Below are 17,627 nucleotides of genomic sequence, written 5' to 3'. Positions count from 1 at the left end.
AGGAGAATATCAGAAGACATGTGAATTGGATAGTAGAGGGAATTCATAACAAATGGCCTCAATTTTTTCTGTAAAATAAGAGACAAAGTTCTCAGCTGAGAGTGGGAGAAGAGGATATAATGGAAGGCTTGAGGAAGGGATAATAAGATTGAAAGAACCTCTGTGGAAAGTAAGAGAATGTGTTAAGGAAGATATTACATAGGTTTACCTAGTAGCAGTGAAGGCCAAGTTGACATTTATGTAACACAAATTTGTAGCAGACCAAGTCAGAATGGTGATGATTTTCTCCATCTCTGTTCAACAACACTTGTGGAAAAGTACAAATGTTGGCAGTGGGCTAAAACAGGGATATGATAAGGGAGCAAAGGATTCAAGAGAGAGGACAATGTAAAGATTAACTGGGTTATCAAGTAGTCAAGATGGGGAGAAAAGGAGAAAGTGATTTAGTGTAGAAGAGATTACCTGGAAGAGAACTGATCAAGGGACTTATAATTATTTCTCACATAATCTTGGACAAATCACTTAACTTACCTAATGTCTCAGCTTCTTTATCTGTACAATAAAAATAGTAATACTTCTACCACCTATTTCACAAAGTTGTCAGAAGGAAAGTACTTTGTAAACAACAAAGTCTCACCCTTTTTTCTATTATTTCTAATTTATAGGCCATTTACTGTTTCTTAGCAAATTCAGCAAATGTTGAGCAAGGACTAAAAAGGGGAGGTTAAGTTCACTTCAAACAATTCTGATCAAAACTCCAATAACTTTGGTACAAGATTTTTTGGGGGAATGTTATGCTTAAAAATATTTATAAAACCTATTTTAAATAAAGTTCAAAGTGGAAAAAAATATTGCTTAAAAGGAGATTATGCCTAAATATCCAATAGCAATGCAATGGCTAAATAATTTGTGGTATGTTAGTGATGGAATACCATGACAATTAATATTAACAATTATGAAGAATACATAGAAATCAAGAAATACATTAATGAAATAATAATGCAAAGCAAAAAAGCAGATCCAGATAAATATTATTAGCATTAACTATACTAAGTTTTAATGGAAGAGAATAAAAATACAAATATGATAAGAAATTAAAAGTTACTGAAAAACAAGTATAATATTTGATGAAATAATCTAAAATGTAAATAGTTACTACACAATATAAACTGGTTTTCTGATGTTCGAAAGTTAATTTCATAATTTAAAAAAATACTTTTAAAGATAGTTATGGGAATAGGCATGAGATCATGCTAAAGCTATGGAATTTCACAGACCAGGAAAACCAGCCCAGGAAAGCAAAATTTGCCATGAAACAAAGCATTGAAATAAGTAAAAGGAACATCCCTTACTCAAAAAATGCATAGAGAACCAGATAAAATAACGAACCAGCTATCAGGCACCAGTATTCAAATATCATCGAGTAGACAGGAACCAATATTCAAGAGAGAGCAGAGAGTCAAAAGCCAGTGAGACAATAACAAAGTACCTAAATAATGGAGGTCCAAAAAAAGAGGGAAATATTAAGAGCTAGAGAAAGTAGTCAAAAAGCTGAGTAAAACTGTCAATAAGTTAAAACATCAAAAACAAAACTCAAGAGTGGGAACTCTGAAATTAAATCAATTTCATCTCAAATAAAAGGAGGTACCAATGCCAAAATACTCCTAGATTAGCCAGCATGTATGAGTGCAAAGAAATGAAATTCAAGATAAAAGATGTTAACCTGACTAGAATAGTAAATATGCTATCCAAGGTTACAGTTCTAATAATAGCTGCTAGCCAAGAAGACTGAAAATAAGAGGTATAAAAGGATTGGGAAGACAGGAATTCCAGGACCCTAACTGGTCAGCATGAGAATTTTTAATCTGGCAAATTCCTTTTTAATATTTTGATAAATATGTTTCAATATAACTGCTTCCTTTTGTAATCCTATACATTTTATTTTATTCATTTAAAAATATTATTTTGGAGGGAGGAGATGGTGTCAGCAACCTTCACCAAACTACCAAAGGGATTGATGATACAAAAAAAAAGTTAAGAATCCCTGAGCTAGAACTTGTTCCACTGGAATAGCTATCTTCCACTCTGTTCAAGGAACATGATACCACTAGGTCATTCCTTTAGAAAAGGTTGGGATGGTCCAAATGTACAGGATAAAGTCCAATAAGAGAAAGGCATATAAAGCAAGCACCTGGGTTTGGGAAGAGATGCAAGAAAGAAGGTGAAAAGAAGACTTCAATAATAACTATTAGACCACTAAAGACAAGGGGTAGGATTAAAGAGAACCCAAATCAAATTAAAATAGAGGAAACTAAGTCCTCCAAGGGCAAAAAACAAAAGTGGTAACATCTGGAAAAAGGTATTAAAGATTAAAAAAAAAAAAAAAAAAAAAAAAAGGGAGGTCATGCTGCCAGTTATAGAGATCAAAAGGAATGTTCAGTGATTTGGATTCCCTAATTTCTAGCTATACCCTTATAAATATTCATAAATTTAAACTGCATTTGCTCTCCTGTGCTCCCATACAAACATAGATACATAGCTATAAGAAACATGTAAGACATCAGGAAGCAGTCTCTCAAAATCAAGAAATATAGAAGACCTATTTTAAAATTTTTCTACTTCACAGAAATAGACAAAAATGTTTACACTAAAATGCATGCAAACTAAACTGCATTTAAAGGACAAACCTCCGAGAAAACCAAAAGGAAAAAAAGTGTAATGACATTTTGTGCCTTATAGCTCTAGAAAACTTCAGTCCTCAGTTCATAGTTACCTTTCTGAAAGAATATGACATAGCATTAAAAAAGTATTAACTTAGAGTTGAGAAACTTTGATTTAAAATCACCTCAGACATTTATAAACAGTATGACTATAGGCAAAGCACTTAACTTTTCAGTGTCAATATAAAATGGTTAACAATTCTTGCACTACCTACCTCACAGAATTATGGTGGAAAAAAATGCACTCTGCAAACATTAAAATACTATATAAGTGTACACAATTATTCTTATTTGTGAATTAATCTATAAAATAAGTAATAGGTTCTTTCTAACCCAAATACAATTTCTTGGACCACATAACCTAATTCTGAAACACCTAATGTTAAATATGTGCTAAAAGAACGCAAGTAACAGTATTCAGCATTTTATATATATTTATATTTTATATATATTTTATATTTATAATCAAAACTAAATTAACAATAATAGAAATAATAACTCAGAAGTTTAAACTACAGGGTGGAGGTAAGGGGAAGTCAACTCATGAATAAGAGATTTATAAATTATCTGCTCCCCAGTCTCATCTTTAAATAGTCCCTAGTTGACCGTACATAAAAAAAATTGGATGTGCATATAAAGATATACACACATATAGAGTATACCAAGATGACAATAATTTTCTCAAGTTGAAATTGTTTCAAGAGAGAAAAAAAGGGTGCTACTTCTAAAGCTTCTTAGTAAAGGTATCTATAACAGGATTTCAAGTATGAGTTAATTTTAAAAATCTATTTTATACCATTTGAACAAATGACACAAAGAACACAATCAGTAAAAAAGGACCTTACTTGCCCATTTAGAATTAAGAAGAAAATAATTAAGAAAATTATAGATGAAGACAATGGTTAAGAAAATTATAGATAAAGAAATCTCGTTATCCCCTGCATTATTTCCATGGCACAGCTAACAAGTTAAAGAATAGATTACATGTTTCATATTTCAGGTAGTTAAAAAAAAATCCTATTATGAAATCTGGACACCTTATATACAAGAAATTTCTTGTGTATCATCCTAAATAAATGGACCAGTGTTCAAATACTTAATATTTAAAAATTCATTTTAACATTATGTGTTTAACCAGGTTTGAACCACAAATCATTAACATAAAGCACAATCCCTTTAAGGTACAGAATGTAATACGAGTTACATTTGTAAGATGAGAGGAAGCTAGTAGATACTAAATACCTGACTATATTTGACTCCTAAAAACTTCCTATGAAAGCTTAAGGTTTTTCTAGATCCACCCCAGCTGCTCATGCCTGCCCCCCCAAAAGATTATCTGTTATGTCTTTTATATAAACTTATATTTCTGCAAGTTATCTCCCACTATAGAAATGTAAAATACTTGACTGTTTCAATTTCATCTTTATATCCTCAAGGCTTGGTGCATAATGGGCACTTAATAAATACTTGCTAAATAAATGACAAGATAGAGAGACTCAAGATAAAGATTCTAAGGAATAAAATCCATAAATGAGCATGCACAAAGAGCATCACCAATGCAAAATGAACAGCCTCAGAAAACTCCTTTTATTTGTAACTTTTATAAAATTTATAAAAATGAAGGTTCCTAAAGAACTGAAAATTCTGTTCAATAATTACAAGATTTTTCAATTATATAATCCCGAAGAATACTAAGTATCAATTCAGTTTTTCAGGCATATACATTCATATTTGTCAATAACATTATGTATAATGAAAAGCTAAACTGTATTGAGATACCAAACAAACATCTTCAACTGGAAAATATGCTACTATACTGTTCTAAATATAAGCAGAAGTGAAGAAAAGCTAATTTCTAGCAAACAAATCACCTTAAATTTTGACTTTTAAGAAAGTTACCTGTTTCTAAGTTTTTACAGATTTTTTTTTCTGCCACCTCCTACACAAATGTCAAAAAAAAATATCTTGAAACAAAGCAAATGTTCATACCTGATCGAAAGCATTCAATAATTTGTTGAATGCCAGATTTGGAAGTCTGCAGTGGTTGCTGTAACAAAGGAGGATCTCCAGGTTCCAGAATATACACTGTATAAAAGATATTAATACCCACCCCATCCCCATAAAAAAATTAATATTATTTACATATTACAACTGAAATATAACAATGTTTTAGATTCTCAACAAATGTATGTAATTATAATACAAAATATTTTAATGCATATTACACCATAGTCTTTCTAAGACAAAAACCAACATAGCATGGCTAAGTACTCTTCTTAACAGAAATGATACTTAGAGTAGGAATTAAATTCAAAAACAAAAACCTACTTTCTACTTACATTTCTCTAGAAAATGAAAAACTGTTAGTAATTCTGTTTAATTTAAATCACACCACACCACATAAGCCTTAAATCACTGGCTCTCAAGGTTATCTGGAATAGCTTTCTCATAACACTTATGTAAAACAGAATTGTAAAGCTCCAGGTCAGACATAGAGATGTTACTTGTACTTCTAAAACTATTTACCAAAGCACATAGTGGAAAATGAAGTGTAGCTGACAAAAAACTTATGAGCATCAATCTCATTTTCTATTTCCCATCATGTCCCAAACTGCAACTGCCATCCACAAGATACTACCAATAAGTTTGCAAAGCTAACCAGGGTAGGACTACTTCAGAAAGGAGATGAACCCATAGCACAAAACCTGAGTTTACAAAGTTTTAAGTATCCCAACTAAGAGAACTGATTCCATTTCTGACTGCCTAATAAACTACAAGTTCTTAAATTAATATAAACAAAAAGTATCCTCAGTAATCAAAGGAAAGATAAACCAGATACAGGAACCTAGAATCAATTTAATTCTTCTAAAAAAGTAAAAATTTCCCAGATTAAACATTTCAAGGATAAAATAAAAATAGAGAAATAATACAAGTTCTCCAAACTCCTGACATAAACACATCTTTGCTACTATATGCTGACAAGTACCAAAGATCAGAAATTCTTTTATATTAGAAAGGGATACTAAAGATCAAGCACATAAAACAAAGCTAAAAATTAAAACAATAAAGTTTTTCAAAGATTGAAGTTGTACCCTTTTGCCATATTCACAAGCAGCAGTTATTGAAATAAGTATAAAAAAGAAAAATCCCATATAATTCTAAAGAATGTTCCAAGGATATATCTATTAGTGAAAAAAGTTCTAAAAAAGAATCTAAAGAAATAGAAACAATTTTGGTAAAGAACAAAAGGGGGAAAAAAGAACATTGGTTCTTCATCCTCAGGACACAAAACTCCATTAAAGGCATATTCCTAAAATCTTTAGTAATTCCTTAGGAAAAATAAATTCTCCCCCCACAGGACAGCAAAAGATCCAAATCCAAAAACATGTTCGTATTCACTATCACAATCCTAAAATTGTACCTCTCATCTCACAATCATACCAAGACATAATTTGGCCAAAGATTCTTGAGTTATTCTGCATACATGGATACTATCCACGAATGTCTATGGGGTACTCACTAGAGAAGAAAAAAGTTTCTCCCTCACTTGAAAAACTCCCTTAGTTTTGTGAATATGTCTACTGCTATTCACAAATCTTTCTCATACACCTTTGTATCTCTTCCATGACAAGCAAAAGATATACTCAAATTATCTATTCATCTAGATCAACACCACTTTCTCCCACCAAGAAATCCACTTTCATAATGGTATTATCTTCATTCATAAGACATGAGTTTCATCCTTCCAGGTATAGAAGCATACTAGAAGAAGTTTCAACTGCAGGGCTATTTTATTCCTTATCCTTATCAAGGATCCTAAGATCCTTGTCCTTCGCAACACAATCATACCATTACTTAAATACTTCAAGAGGCATAATTTAATCTATTTGGATACTCTAAACACTAAGAAAGATTGCAACTTTTTTGCACACAAAAGATAGTTTCATGAGTTGCTGTGGCCAGTAACAGTAATCATAAGGTGACCAACCTGCTAATGACCTCTGAATTTAAAATGAAATTCAAATTCTGTGCCTATACCGAAAGCCTTTTGAGATTAAGAACCTGTTGGACAAATCTGTCTGGTGGAACAGTCTTCAGAAATCCAGGGACACTCCTATGTCACAATAAAGTTCTATTTATCTCAAGAAGCCTAAAATAACCTCTTTACTCTTAAGACATTTATTCCCACCTTTAGCCTAGCCCACACCCCTGTCCATGAATATACAGTCTTCATCCACAGCTTCACTGATGGCCTAAAAATTAAACTAGGGTGTTTGCTAACCTCTAGAAAACAACATTTTGGGAGAATTCAATCAAAATGTTTCAACCATTAATTATTCCAAGACCTCTTCTGAACACAAATACGATCAAAATACATTCTTTTCAGCTTTAGGAAATTTGGAGATCATTTTCATAGAAAACACCTTCTCAACCTTAGGGATAAAAATTCATAATTCGGAAAAAACTGTTGGGAAAACTGGAAATTAGTATGGCAGAAATTAGATATGGATCCACACTTAACACCATATACCAAGATAAGATCAAAATGGGTCCATGATTTAGGCATAAAGAGGGAGATAATAAATAGATTAGAGGAACAGAGGATAATCTACCTCTCAGACTTGTGGAGGAGGAAGGAATTTATGACCAGAGGAGAACTAGAGATCATTATTGATCACAAAATAGAAGATTTTGATTACATCAAACTAAAAAGTTTCTGTACAAATAATACTAATGCAAACAAGATTAGAAGGGAAGTAACAAATTGGGAAAATATTTTTAAAAACAAAGGTTCTGACAAAGGTCTCATTTCCAAAATATATAGAGAACTGACCCTAATTTATAAGAAACCGAACCATTCTCCAATTGATAAATGGTCAAAGGATATCAACAGACAATTCTCAGAGGAAGAAATTGAAACTATATCCACTCACATGAAAGAGTGTTCCAAATCACTATTGATCAGAGAAATGCAAATTAAGACAACTCTGAGATACCACTACACACCTGTCAGATTGGCTAAGATGACAGGAACAAATAATGATGAATGTTGGAGGGGATGTGGGGAAACTGGGACACTAATACTTGCTGGTGGATTTGCGAAAGAATCCAGCCATTCTGGAGAGCAATCTGGAATTATGCCCAAAAAGTTATCAAACTGTGCATACCCTTTGACCCAACAGCGCTACTACTGGGCTTATATCCCAAAGAAATACTAAAGAGCGGAAAGAGACATATATGTGCCAAAATGTTTGTGGCAGCTCTTTTTGTAGTAGCTAGAAACTGGAAGATGAATGGATGTCCATCAGTTGGAGAATGGTTGGGTAAATTATGGCATATGAAGGTTATGGAATATTATTGCTCTGTAAGAAATGACCAGCAGGAGGAATACAGAGAGGCTTGGAGAGACTTAAATCAACTGATGCTGAGTGAAATGAGCAGAACCAGAAGATCACTGTACACTTCAACAATACTGTATGAGGATATATTCTGATGGAAGTGGAAATCTTCAACATAAAGAAAAACCAACTCACTTCCAGTTGATCAATGATGGACAGAGGTAGCTACACCCAGAGAAGAAACACTGGGAAGTGAATGTAAATTGTTAGCACTAATATCTGTCTGCCCAGGTTACATGTACCTTCAGAATCTAAAGTTTATTGTGCAACAAGAAAATGATATTCACACACATGTATTGTATCTAGACTATATTGTAACACATGTAAAATGTATGGGATTGCCTGTCATCGGGGGGAGGGAATAGAGGGAGAGGGGGATAATTTGGAAAAATGAATACAAGGGATAATATTATAAAAAATATATATATAATAAAAAATTATTAATTTAAAAAAAAAAAAAAAAAAACACCTTCTCCTAAAATAACCACCAATGGATTACAATTAATCCTACCTAGTCTTCTGCTTAACTAATATAAAATGTCCTCACATTAAAAAAAAAAAAAAAAAAAAAAAAAGCTCAGAATATTAGCAAAAAAAAAGCAACAGGAACAATGTCCAGCCTGAAAAGCAATGAAAGGTAATATCAAAGCTTCTATAAGGTTGTTTTTTTCAATTTCCTGCAATTTCTCTAATGATTTCTTGAATTTTCAAAGATAATCAAAGGTTCTGGTTCATGTTAAAATATTGAAAGTTAGTTTTGTATATTGTCATAAAAATCCTCAAATCCATGAAAATTTTTAATTATTAAAACATGACAATTACGGTAATCTGGCAAAATAATATATTTTCAATTTTTAAAACTGCTTCAATTTAGAGAAGGGCATTGAATTATCTTCAAACACAAACTGAAATAGACTCAGCATGACTCAAATGTGTTGATACTGTCTACTTCAAAAATTAAAAAGTTTTATTCTGATATTTTTCATATAATTTTTTCTTCCCCAGGGAACTAAAAGATCTAGCAAGTGTGATTACTGTGACACTGAAAGATCATGGAGGACAAGAAGAGTCCACAGGATGAGGTAAGAGAAAATGTTACCTTAACTTTCAAAATAAGAAAAAGAATGGAGTCTACAAACTAAAGGCCAGTGTCCTTAACCTGGAGTTATAGGAAAATTCTAACCTATATTACTAAAGAGATGATACATGAACATCAACAAAAGGAAGTAGTGATCACAAAAAGCTTCCCCAAGAAAAGGTCACACCAAACTAGCAATATTTCCTCTCTATGACAGAGTTATTAGATGATAGATCAGAAGAATATTGTTGATTCAGTTTATGTGAATTTTAGCAAAGCATCTGACAAAAGTCTCGCATGCTATTTTTATTATTTGATAAAAAGATGTGAACTGGTAAAGTTAAATGAGTTCTAAGCTGGTTGACTATCTGGACTCAATGATGTCAACTTGGCAGCAAGTCTCCACTAGAGGATTCTAGGAATCTGTGCTAGATCTTCTGTTATTTAATATTTTTATCAATGATTTAACTAAAGGCATAACTTTTCAAAACTGAAACAAAGCTGAGGATAGCTAACACATAGTAAGACCATCAGTCTCAGAAATATTTTGACAAGCTAGAACAATGGGCCAAATCTAATAAAATTTAAAATCAATTAAATGTAAAATATTACAATATGATTTAAAAAAATCAACTTTATAGGTTGTGGAAAGTTAAAGTCTACATTAAAGTTAGTGGACTTAACCTCCATACGAGTTGGTTGCAATATGAGACACAACATCCAGGGCCTCATTAGTGCTACTACACACACATAATAGACTGTCCAAGTCTAGGCATTACATTCTAGAAAGAATATTGGTAAACTTAAAAGGATGGTAAAAGACCTCAAAAGCACATAGTAAGAAGATGGCTAAAAGAACTAGGGATGTTTATCCTTGAGAAAAGAAGACTTAGATGGGCCATAAGTGCTATTTTCAACTATATAAAGGGGTATCATCAGAAATAGGGACTAGTCTTGTACTGCTTGGTCCCAATGAACAGAACTATAAGCAATGTACACAAGTTGCAGAAGAGGTCAATTTATGAGGTATATTTTGGTGTAAGGAAAGACATCCCTGAAGATCAGAGCTATATAAAAGTGGAATGGCCTGCCTCGGGACAAAGTGGCTTCTCTTTCCCTAGAGGTATTCTAGCAAAGGTTAGGTGACCATTTGTTAGTAAGCTGGAGAGAAAACTCTTGTTCTGGTACAGAGTGAACTAGATAGACTGCAAAGCCCCAACTCTAAGATTCTATCATTTCTAATTCATACAATACATAATATGAATGGAACTTGAAGATGTTTTAGGTGCTGGAATATGGATTACAATGTTTATAACCTTAGAAAATACTTAATAAATCTCAGTTAAATCATGAATACAGAAAACTAATTTCCCAATCTCAAATTAGTTGTTTTATGGCTAAAGACTAAGTGGTGGTAGTAGTAAAATGACAAACAAAGAAGAAACCTAGTTCTCATTCTCATGAGCAGAAGCTGACAACAGGGCTCCCCAAAACAGTAACATCTTTCCCATTACCATTTATAAGTTAAAAAAAAAAAAAGAAAAATCATTCCATTTATGTGAACAGCATTGTAAAGATACTTGGTACCATTAAGGTAGCTAAAATATTACCCTCACCGCCAAAATGTTCCAAATCTAAAGATCTCAACTGGTCCAGCAAACTCTTCAGAATAGCATAAAGTACTGTGTATACTTAATTACTGAACAAATGAATGAATCTGGCTACATTTTTTCCTAATAACTTTTGAGAGAAAAATATTTATAGTCCAAGAGTATGTACATTACTGCACATTCATGTACAACTCATTCTCAGAAAAGTCTTTATCTTGAAAAAGTTAAAATGTTTATTCAGGGATATTTTAAGCTGTATACATAAATCTCTACAAATAAATGAAACTTCACATCTAAGAAGCATCGTGTCAAACAAATTTGGATATCACCTTTTTAAAAGTGAAAATGAAGCTAAAAGGCACCACTAGTTGTTAAAAGTACTGATTCTGTTAGTTCATAAGTTAAATCAAAAAGCCAACTTCTGTCAGATGAACATACAATAAGAATACTTAGGCATCTTAAATGTATACAAAAGATGGATTTTTAAAAATACAGATAAATTAGAGGATTTCTTAAACAAAATAATTGTATTTAACAGAACCTGGGATCTAGCCTAGTCAGCCCAGAGCTCCATTTTTAAAAAGCATAGCTTATTGGAAACTAGGACGATATCTTGTTCTCCTTTCACGTACACTTATCATATTTATTTGATTTTTAAGAAGTCTAAAAGCAACAATCTGCAAAAAGACAAATGCAGTTTCTTCCTTTCCTTTCGGTTTAACATTCACAAGGGCATGCGGAATTACTCAAGCTGTCTTTGAAAGAAAAGGAAAAAGGACTGAGTGACTGATCTTGTGGAAATGATTGAATGTGGCACTTGGGATATTTTTTTAAGGAACCAAGTAGGGGAAAGCTCTGACTTCACAAGTCTTAGGGCTCCACAGCTATTCCGCACCAGACAAATTACAACTATTTAAAGCCAACTTCTAGGATGGAAGGGGAGGGAAGAGGAGGCAAGGTATGGGCGAGATGGTGCACTGAAAGGGTCAAGGCAGCCTAAGGAGAAGAAAGGATGGCCTATACCTGGTTCACAGCATCCATGATGATGGTGGTCAGTCTGACAGCACTTGTCCCTTAGAGGCATTTTCAGTGGGTGCGACCTACTTTCCTTCTACAGTTCGAAGCTCCTCATTGCGGCTCTTCTGCTGAAACAAGCACAAGCCCAGTCACTCACCCTTAGCCTCCCGGGGAGCGGCAGCTGCGTTTTCCAGACGGGTCCACTTCCCGGTGCCTCCAGCTCCCGCTTCCCCCACCGTCCCCCACAGACGAGCTCCATCCATCCTCACAAAGATAAGGAGCCCCCTCCCCTCCCCGGCGCCGCGGGGCAGCACACAAGGGGCCTCCCCCGCCTGCCAGGCAGCGAGGGAGGAAGGGAGGGACGGAAGCCCGGGCTGGGCAAGCGGGCGTGGAGCCTCAGCCGAGACAAGAAGGTGTCTCCCCTCCGCCTGCAACCCCCGCTTCAGGCGCATGGCTCCGGGGACTGGGGGGGAAGGGGGGAGTGGCGACGGGCTACAAGTCACGTTAAAAATTCAATTACTAATTTTAAAACCCAACCCAACTACCTCCAACTTACTCAACTCCCGGGACAGGCGGGCGCAAAGCGGGCGGGCAGGCCGGGCGGGCGGCAGCTGGGCCAGCCTAGCGTGGGAGGCGACGGCCGGCACCTGGCACAGCCCCTCGCCGACCCCGGCAGCGGGAGGCGGGAGGGGGCCGGGGCCTCGCTCTCTAGCCGCCCGCCCGCCCGCTCGGGCCGCGCCGCAAAGCGCTGCGCTCCCAAAGAATCCCCGCCGCCGACGCGGAAGCGGCCGGCGCAGCTTACCCCGTCTCTCGGCGGGCCGGGGCCGTGGCGGCGGCGGCAGAGGCGGCGGCGGCGGCGGCGGCGGCTCACGACGTCCCTCCGCGCAGTGGGGCCGGCCGGCGGGCGGGGGCGCGGGCGCCGGCAGTTGACAGGGGAACCGCCCAGACCGACGCCCCTCCGGAGGCCCGGCCTGGAGTCGGCGGGAGCCGGGGAGCCCCCCGGCGACAGCAGCGGCGGGAGCCAAGAGCCCCTTCACCTGCAGGGCTCGCCTCTCCTCTGGGAAAGGGGAGGGGCCGGGCTGGGGACGGGGATTTTCTCCTCTCTCTTTGGGCCTTCTCTTTTTTCCCTTTTTTTTTTTTTGAGGGGGCTGTTTGAGGGAACTTTATTGAGTCAGCCTGTCGCTGTCCCTCGAGCGCTCTCTCCCTTCACGAAGACACGAGCAGCCGCCGCGGCCGCGGTGCAGATAGCCTAGGGGGGATGTGGGGGAGGGGGAAAGCCGAAGCTCTGAAGCCGACGACAGGGAGCTCGGAGGCAGACGGCTGACCCCGGACGGAGATGTGGAGAGGGCAGGAAGTGACAAGCGCACGGAGGAGGGAATAGGAGGGTGGCCGGCACTCCCGGGGCAGTGCGGCGTAGGGCGCATGCGTGGAACCCACGTTTCGTTGGGCTTCTGGCAGGCGGGCTGGCGAGGAGGGAGGGAGCCAGTAGCTAGAGGAGGAGCTGGGCTAGTTTGGCGTTAGTTCGGCTGCTGCAGTAGTTGGAGCACTCCGGGGCTAGACTTGACCGGGAAGAGGGAAGGAGTGATGATGCAGCCTCTCTGCGTCCCACTGATGCTGCCTAGGTTGTTTCTCCACCTGTTTCTCCCTCTCTCCCTCCCCCCCATATATAGTAAAGTTGAGTTGATGAGAATGGACAGGGAATACGTATTTGTTAAATGAATGACTCTGGGCGGCTCCTTGCCGAAGAAGAAAAATGCAGGAAGGGGCTGAGGTAGAAAACAAAACGAGCGCATTAACGAGCGCATGAGCTGAAATTAACCATTCCAGGATGACCGTTGGTGAACTTTTCTCATGAAGATCTTGCCAACTTCTAAATTTTAAAAATTTTGCATCAGTATTAAAGCCGACTATTATGAGCTAGCTAGAAATCTTCAGGATTTGAGGGGAAAGGATACCTTCTCCCTTGACTACTATGACGTTGTCACTCAAACATTTTAAGTACCTACTTACCTTACTTACACGAGTAATGGAAACCAAACAATCAAAAAACACACAAATTAATGATCGCTAGCTTCCTTATTCTTCAGTCTTTTAAAGGACTCTCCTTCCATTTCCTCTACTTATCACCTCTCTACAGATGACTCCAATATGTAACACCAACGTCTTTCTAGAGTTCCAGTTCCATATTAATTTCCAACTGACTGGTAGATATCTATCTGAATATTCTGCCAACACTTCAAACTCAAAAGTTTTGTTAACTGAACTTAAGTTCTCTCCAAGCTTACCCTTCCCTGTGACTTCTCAATTTTTTAATGGTGCCGCATCCTGTCTCAAGCTTGTAGCTTCAGTCATCTTTAAGTTTCAGTCATCCCTTTTCTAACTCGGCACACGCCTCCAATCAGTTCTGTTTCCTGGTGCAAGGCAGAATAACTAGCTAAATTTACCGTAAGACCTGGGTTCAAATTCCTCACCAGATACTCAATAGCTTTGTGATCCTGGGACTCTTAAATCTGACCCTGTTTATCAATCTAAAATGAAGATCAAATGAGGTAATTATTTTAAGTATTATATAAATATAATGTTCAGAGCTTCTTCAATCTAGGTCCTCACCTCCGCTCCCCCCTACCAAAAAAAAATAGACTCCACTTCGCACCTAGGTAATAGTCTCTCCTATATCTCCTTTTCAAACCGTTTTAGACACTGTTGCCCAAGTTTGATCTTCTAACCACACCTGTATGACAGTGTCATTCTTCTCAATAACCTTTCCTGATTACCCATTCTACTGAATAATTGATAAATTTCTGATCTTGACATTCAAGGCTCTCCACAATTTGGCTCCACCCTAATCAGGTTTATTCATAATGTTTTCATGTAGTATTTTTCAACCAAACTGGGTCACTTTCTATTGGCATTCTTGTCCCCGATCTTTTTCGACTCTGCTTGTATTCCTGCATTCTGCCCTCCCTTGTGTGGAATGATCTTCCTCCTCTCCAATATCCTACCAATATTTTCACCCAACAATGATCTACCTTACAAACCTTCCCTGACCACCCCCTAGGTGAAAGTGATCTCCATTTTTACTTTTGTCATAGTACATTATCTGTATCTAAAATACTTTTTTTAAAGTATTACATGAAATAGCTATTACTGAAAAAGACACCTTCAGAGAAAAGTTTACAACCTTCCTTGATACACATTATCTAACAACCTTAATAATTCTTTCAAATGCTTCTTGATACTTCATCTTGGTGGTACTTCCACTGATACAGACAGAAATTAATATATGACTTAATCAATGGCTTCCAGGAATTGCTGTGACCAAGAAATTCATTGCCTTGAGATTAACCTAGTCATGAGCCTTTCTGAATTTATCTTGGATTATCTTTGGATAACTATAATTCATTACCAGGCCCTAATCAAACCTTTCCAATTTAATGAGGGCTTTAGAGAGTAAATCCCACTAACATGAACTTAGTGAACTAAATCACTAAACTAAGAATAAATCACTAAACTAAGAATAACTACATATCACAATGAGTTATCAAAGAACTTCAGTAAAGATATTTAAATAACCTTTTGACACTTTGAGGCATTTTCTGATATTTTGCCCTCAGTGGAAACAATGTAATTATCACCATTCAAATATTATATACCTTCATAAGCAGTTCTAGAAGACTTTAAAACTGTTTATACAACAAAGAACCAATTGTATTCAGTTAAATAACTAGCCAAATCATAAAAGCATTAGTTAAATGAATTGATTAAATTGATCAGATTGTCAGTGTGGTAGCTCTGTATGGGCTTGATGACAACACCAGTATGGGCCCGAAAAAAAAGCCCAATACAATACATACAATAAGTACAACCTTAAAATCCTTATTTGGAAATTTATCCCCAATGTGCCTAAGACACATTATCTATCTTAGTCTTTTGAATTCCTCAACTCGGGTATCACCTCAGAATTTCTTATAGCATTCTCTTCCCCACATTAGATTGTAACCTTTTTGAAAGCAAGAACTGTTTATCATTTTTGTATTTTCAGTGTTTAACATAGTGTCTTGTCTTCAAAATAAGTGCTAAATATATATGTTGAATTTATTTGAACCATAACCAAGTTAAGTACTATTATTTGAGGCTATCCACTAGGACACAGATATAGTTTCATTGTGAAGTGGTCTTCTTTGCAATGATCTATTTTCTCTCTAAATTCAATTATCTATTCAGGAGAGTTTCAGATATTTATATCTAGTCCTATGTCTTCTGAGCTCCAGTCACACATCAACTATCATCAAACATTTCAAACTGGATGTGCCATAGGCTTCTCAAACTGAAGATTTGGAGCTCAGTATTCCTCATTCTCTACTTTATCTCTCTCTTAAACTTCCCTAATACTCTCTAAAGCACTATCATCCTTCTAATCAGGTTTGCAACATTGGGGTTATCCTTAACCCCTTACTCTCTTTTACCCCACATACCCAAATAATTGCCAAATCTTCCTTCTCCATAGCCTTTCCACATATAAACTGCCTTCTCTATACTCACACTAATCATCTCTTTATATCACTTCATTGGAGGCCTACAGTAACCTTTTTGGTCTCCCTGCCTCAAGCTTCTCCACATTGCTACTGCAATGATTTTCCTAAAATACAATTCATCATCCATTTCCTCAATTAACAATATTCCAGAGTTCCTTAAATTTCAGAACTGCTCTGTTTGATATGTTAAAAGCTGTCTACAACCAGATCTCATCCAGTTTTTCTAATCTTATCACAATCCCTCTTCACACTGTGCATTCCAACTACAATCTACAGACTTTCCCACCCACAAGACACTCCCTATGCTTGCTCTGCTTCTTAATATTCTCTGTCCCAAAGCCTCCACTGCATTCCCTTCTAGCCTTGATCTCTTAGAATCTCTTTCAATACTCAACTTATGTGCAACTTTCTTCATGAAGTATTTCTTTGTCCCTTCTCATCCCAACCCCAAATTGCTATGAGTGTAATCCCTTTGAAAACTACCTTATATTCTCTTATTTATATTCTGTGCATATTACTAGGTGTATAGTATGCTTTTTCTCCTACATTAGAATTTTAGCTCCTTGAAGACAAGGAGTATTTCACTTTTGCCTTTGTATACTTAGTATTTTAATATAATGCCACAAACGTAGTAAGCAATACCTGTTGATGAGTTTTCTTGTCAAATTTTCCTTGTTTTTGAGAATGAACATAGAATCAAGGAATCCAAAATCAGAAAAAGACCTTTAAAAATCATTTGTTAGCTCTCATCCCAAATGTTAAGCAACAAATATTAGTTTTGAAAATTATGTGAAAAGACACCTTTTCCAGTCTCCTCTACAACATTCTCCACAATCCAGCCTCTGCATCAGTTTTTCCAGCTTTACTTGGTGTGACAATCAATCTATTCTATTTTCAGATAGCTCCAATTGCTAGGGTCCACTTCCTTACAACTTCTATAACTTCTGTCCTCAGTCCAAAGGGATGACTTCCAATTCCTTAATTCCACCTAGATAATGAAGAAATTTCTCAATATCAGAACAAAAATAAAAGGCAGGCAGATGAACTAGGTTTTTGGTTTCTAGACTATGTCATTGAATTAGGAAATAACTGTAATTAGCTTTTTCTCATTAATTAATTAAACAATTAACATAAATCTCTCTTCCTTTTCTAGTTTTTTTCCCCATTAGATTATAAACTGCTTAAGGGAAGGGATTATCTTTTTTTTTTTTTTTTAATCTCCAACATTTAGCACAGTTCCTAGAACACAGTAGGCTCTTAGTAAAGGT

At 36.5% G+C, this 17,627-nt stretch overlaps 1 protein-coding gene across 10 annotated transcripts in view; it reads right to left on the bottom strand.

Annotated features, from left to right (window-relative positions):
• ZNF800 (zinc finger protein 800) overlaps positions 1–13,163 on the bottom strand; it is a 95,924-nt gene extending 82,761 nt beyond the window's left edge. For 2 of the 10 annotated variants that reach the window (XM_074268038.1, XM_074268037.1), the window contains exons 1-3: positions 12,627–13,160; positions 11,831–11,949; positions 4,710–4,805 (exon numbers count right to left, since the gene is read on the bottom strand). In XM_074268038.1, coding sequence (XP_074124139.1) covers positions 4,710–4,805; positions 11,831–11,891 — 157 coding nt within the window. In that variant the 5' untranslated portion in view covers positions 11,892–11,949; positions 12,627–13,160. Of the gene's footprint in view, positions 1–4,709; positions 4,806–11,830; positions 11,953–12,380; positions 12,570–12,626 lie in introns of those variants that run through there. The other 8 variants (XM_074268042.1, XM_074268041.1, XM_074268040.1 and 5 more) reach the window with 8 other exon arrangements.
• Positions 13,164–17,627: the final 4,464 nt, after the last annotated feature.

This window comes from Sminthopsis crassicaudata, chromosome 5, assembly GCF_048593235.1.
Source record: "Sminthopsis crassicaudata isolate SCR6 chromosome 5, ASM4859323v1, whole genome shotgun sequence".
NCBI lineage: Eukaryota > Metazoa > Chordata > Mammalia > Dasyuromorphia > Dasyuridae > Sminthopsis > Sminthopsis crassicaudata.
The sequence above is the reverse complement of the archived record's forward strand: the minus strand, read 5'-3'. Positions and strand labels throughout refer to the sequence as shown.